Source organism: Heterodontus francisci, unplaced genomic scaffold (assembly GCF_036365525.1).
Source record: "Heterodontus francisci isolate sHetFra1 unplaced genomic scaffold, sHetFra1.hap1 HAP1_SCAFFOLD_544, whole genome shotgun sequence".
Taxonomy (NCBI): Eukaryota; Metazoa; Chordata; class Chondrichthyes; order Heterodontiformes; family Heterodontidae; genus Heterodontus; species Heterodontus francisci.
This window is the reverse complement of record NW_027141127.1, coordinates 87501-92500: the sequence shown is the minus strand read 5'-3', so window position 1 is coordinate 92500 and position 5000 is coordinate 87501. Positions and strand designations below refer to the sequence as shown.

Genomic DNA, 5000 nt, shown 5'->3' with positions numbered 1-5000 from the left:
CTCCCTCTCTCTGTCTCTCTCTCTCTCTGTCTCTCTGTCTCTCTCTCACTCTCTCACTCTCTCTCTCTGTCTCTGTCTCTCTCTCTCTTTCTCTCTATCTCTCCCTCTCTCTGTCTCTCTCTCTCTCTGTCTCTCTGTCTCTCTCTCGCTCTCTCACTCTCTCTCTCTGTCTCTCTCTCTCTATCTCTGTCTCTCTCTCTCTCTCCCTCTCAGTACGTGCTGATCCAAGGTGGGGATTTCCTGTTCACACACCCTTTCCCACAGGAGGATGTGAGTGGCCGGTGGGTGTGGGACATTCTTGAGGGAGTCTGTCTGCTCCACCTCCTCTGCGGTGTATATATATATCTATGTCTCTGTCTCTGTCTCTCTCTCTCTCTCTCTCTCACTCTGTCTCTGTCTCTCTCTCTCTCTCTGTCTCTATCTATCTCTCACCACTGATTGCTCCAAGTTCCTTTCAGTACCAGTTAACTATCAATAGCTTTACAAATTAGAGACCAGTTCCGCTCTGAGTCTGAACTCATTCATCAGCCTGATTGTCCGGAGAACTCGTTGTCGTATCTGGCACTGTCAGAGATACTGCTGTGAGACTGCCTGTTCAGACTTGTAATCTACCACAGACTAATTAATTCATTCCTCTCCGATCCAATACATCGAGATTAACTCAGCATGGGGTTCGATACGGAGTAAAACTCCCTCTGCACTGTTCCCCATCAAACACTCCCAGGGACAGGTACAGTACGGGGATTAGATACAGAGTAAAGCTCCCTCTACACTGTCCCCATCAAACACTCCCCAGGACAGGTACAGTACGGGGGTTAGATACAGAGTAAAGCTCCCTCTACACTGTCCCCCATCAAACACTCCCCAGGACAGGTACAGTACGGGGGTTAGATACAGAGTAAAGCTCCCTCTACACTGTCCCCCATCAAACACTCCCAGGACAGGTACAGTACGGGGGTTAGATACAGAGTAAAGCTCCCTCTACACTGTCCCCCATCAAACACTCCCCAGGACAGGTACAGTACGGGGGTTAGATACAGAGTAAAGCTCCCTCTACACTGTCCCCCATCAAACACTCCCCAGGACAGGTACAGTACGGGGGTTAGATACAGAGTAAAGCTCCCTCTACACTGTCCCCATCAAACACTCCCAGGACAGGTACAGTACGGGGGGTTAGATACAGAGTAAAGCTCCCTCTACACTGTCCCCATCAAACACTCCCAGGACAGGTACAGTACAGGAGCTTATGTAAAAAAACACAGGTTCGATACACTCCCAGTTAGCAATGCCTCGATACTAAAATTCTCACCCGCCTGCTCAAATCCCTCCATGGCCCCTCACCTCCCTCCCTCCCTATCTCTGTAACCTCCTCCAGCCCCTACAACCCTCCGAGATCTCTGCCCCCCTCCAACCCCGGCCTCTTGAACATCCCCTCCCCCCGGTTCCCATCGCTCCACCATTGGCAGCCCTGGGGGCCCCCGAGCTCTGTAATCCCTCCCTGTACCTCTTCGCCTCTCTCTCTCTCTTTCTCCTCCTTCAAGACACTCCTGAAATCCTCCCTCTTTGACCTGCTCGCCCGTCCCTAACATATCCTTATGTGGCCCAGGGTGAGGCTGGTCAAGGGACTTTGAGGGATACGGGGAGAAGGTGGGTAGGTGGGGAGTGAGGGATATGGGGAGAAGGTGTGTAGGTGGGGAGTGAGGGATATGGGGAGAAGGTGGGCAGGTGGGGAGTGAGGGATATGGGGCGAAGTTGGGGAGTGGGTGATGCGGGGAGAAGGTGGGTTGAGTCACAGGGTTATACAGTACAGAAACAGGCCCTTCGGCCCATCGTGTCTGTGCCGGCCATCAAGCACCTATCCATTCTCATCCCATTTTCCAGCATTTGGCCCGTAGCCTTGTATGCTATGGCGTTTCAAGTGCTCGTCTAAATACTTCTTAAATGTTGTGAGGGTTCCTGCCTCTACCACCTCTTCAGGCAGTGTGTTCCAGATTCCAACCACCCTCTGGGTGAAAACATTTTTCCTCAAATCCACTCTAAACCCCTTACCCTAAATCTACACCCCCTGGTTATTGACCCTTCCGCTAAGGGAAAATGTCTCTTCCTATCTAACCTATCAATGCCCCTCATAATTTTGTACACCTCAATCAGGTCCCCTCTCAGCCTTCTCTGCTCTAAGGAAAACAACCCTAGCCTTTTCAGTCTCTCTTCATAGCTGAGATGCTCCAGCCCAGGCAACAGCCTGGTGAATCTCCTCTGCACCCTCTCCAGTGCAATCACATCCTTCCTATAGTGTGGTGCCTAGAACTGTACACGTTAGCTGTGGCCTAACTAACGTTTTATACAGCTCCATCATAACCTCCCTGCTCTTATATTCTATGCCTTGGCTAATAAAGGCAAGTGTCCCATATGCCTTCCTAACCACCTTATCTACCTGTGCTGCTGCCTTCAGTGATCTATGGACAAGTACACCAAGGTCCCTCTGACCCTCTGTACTTCCTAGGGTCCTACCATCCATTGTATATTCCCTTGCCTTGTTAGTCCTCCCAAAATGCATCACCTCACACTTCTAAGGATTAAATTCCATTTGCCACTGCTCCGTCCATCTTACCAGCCCATCTATATCATCCTGTAATCTAAGGCTTTCCTCCTCACTATTCACACCGCCAATTTTCGTGTCATCTGTGAACTTACTGAACATACCTCCTGTATTCACGTCTAAATCATTAATGTACACTACAAACAGCAAGGGTCCCAGCACCGATCCCTGCGGTACACCACCAGTCACAGGCTTCCACTCGCAAAAACAACCCTCGACCATCACCCTCTGCCTCCTGCCACTAAGCCAATTTTGGATCCCATTTGCCAAATTGCCCCGGATCCCATGGGCTCTTACCTTCTTAACCAATCTCCTACGCGGGACCTTATCAAAAGCCTTACTGAAGTCCATGTAGACTACATCAACTGCTCTACCCTCATCTACACATCTAGTCACCACCTCGAAAAATTCAATCAAGTTAGTCAGACACAATCTCCCCCTGACAAAGCCCTGCTGACTATCCCTGATTAATCCCTGCCTCTCCAAGTGGAGATTAATCCTGTCCCTCAGAATTTTTTCCAATAGTTTCCCAACCACTGATGTTAGACTCACCGGCCTGTAGTTACCTGTTTTATCTCTGCTACCCTTCTTGAATAATGGTACCACATTCGCTGTCCTCCAGTCCTCTGGCACCTCTCCCGTGGCCAGAGAGGATTTGAACATTTGTGTCAGAGTCCCTGCTATCTCCTCCCTTGCCTCACATAACAGCCTGGGATACATCTCATCTGGGCCTGGGGATTTATCCACCTTTAAGCCCGCTAAAACCGCCAGTACCTCCTCCCTTTCAATGCTAATTTGTTCGAGTATATCACAATCCCCCTCCCTGAACTCGACACCTACATCGTCCGGGTAGGTGGGGAGTGGGGGGATATGGGGAGAAGGTGGGGAGTGGGGGATACGGGGTGAGGGTGGGGATTGGGAGGGAGACGGGGAGAAGGTGGGGAGTGGGAGGGAGAGGGGGAGAAGGTGGGGACGGAAGGAGTCCAGCTCCATGCCTGACATTGTCTTTCTCTGTTGCCTCCCCCCTCCCCGCTGTCCCCCCCCCCCCCCCACTCTATCAGGAGACGGGCTCCACCTTTCTGCAGCTGGGCCTGTCGACGGAGCAACAGCTGAGGGTGATGTTCAAGGTGCTGGAGGAGTATGACTGGACGGAGTTCGGGGTGGTAACCACCTTCCACGCCGGTTACCGGGGCTTCGTGGAGCAAGTGGAGATCCTGACAGACAGCAGCTACGTGGGCTGGGCGGTGCGGAGTGTCCAGCACGTCAGCACCACCGACCGGGCGCTGGCCACCAAGCTGCGGGGCAACCAGGGCCCGCTGAGGGAGGCCGGCGCCCAGGTGCGGCTGCTCTACTGCTCCGAGGAGGAGGCACCGGCCGTCTTCAAAGCGGCCTGGGAGGCCGGGCTGACGGGGCCCGGGCACGTCTGGTTCCTGGTGGGCTCGGGGCTGGCCGCCGGGCCAGGGGGGGTCTCCCCCCTCTCCTCCCCTGACCTGCTCCCCCTGGGATCGTTCGCCGTGGTGTGGGACGGATGGCGCAACCACCTGAACCAGCGGGTGAGGGACGGCGTGGGCATCATCGCCAGGGGGGCGCAGGCCCTGCAGCGCCAGGCGGGACTCCGGCCGCAGCTCGGAGGGGGCGATGTGCGCGGGCCACCGGGCGCAGCGCGGGAAAGGGACCCTTCACAGGTGAGTGAGGGGCATGTGGCTGAGAGCCGGCGGGAGGGGCGGGGGGGGGGTGGGGTCAAAGGGCAGCTGAGAGGGCCCCGTCCCGACAAACACTCCCAGGACAGGTACAGCACGGGGAGGGTTAGATAGAGAGTAAAGCTCCCTCTACACTGTCCCCCATCAAACACTCCCCAGGACAGGTGCAGCACGGGGGGGTTAGATACAGAGTAAAGCTCCCTCTACACTGTCCCCATCAAACACTTCCAGGACAGGTACAGCACAGGGTTTGCTGCTACCTAATTGGAGCTGCTGAGTGCTGGTTGCAGCAACGAAGTTCAGCTGACAATGCTTTCCTCCATCAAACACTCCCAGGACAGGTACAGTACGGGGGGTTAGATACAGAGTAAAGCTCCCTCTACACTGTCCCCATCAAACACTCCCAGGACAGGTACAGTACAGGGGTTAGATACAGAGTAAAGCTCCCTCTACACTGTCCCCCATCAAACACTCCCAGGACAGGCAGTTAAATGGTTGAGTTGAGGGATGAGGATGTAAAGAGAGGACACGATAACAAAATCAGAGCCGAAAGCAGTCTAAAGAGTGTGCACAGCTCAGGGGGAAGATGAATCAAGATTTTCACCGAGTTTAAATGCAGACTCGGCTTCCCCACAAGAGGTTTCACTGTAAAGTTGGCAGCAAATATATCAGATCTGCTCCCAAACAGAAAAGACGACCTT

At 53.8% G+C, this 5000-nt stretch overlaps 1 protein-coding gene across 1 annotated transcript in view; it reads left to right on the top strand.

Moving 5' to 3' along the window:
- Window positions 1-5000, top strand: part of LOC137362202 (glutamate receptor ionotropic, NMDA 2D-like) — a gene marked incomplete at its 3' end in the record, with an annotated part of 160973 nt that overhangs the window by 69250 nt on the left and 86723 nt on the right. Inside the window, exon 3 of the mRNA XM_068026652.1 lies at window positions 3661-4284. Coding sequence (XP_067882753.1) covers window positions 3661-4284 — 624 coding nt within the window. The remainder of the gene's footprint in view (window positions 1-3660; window positions 4285-5000) is intronic.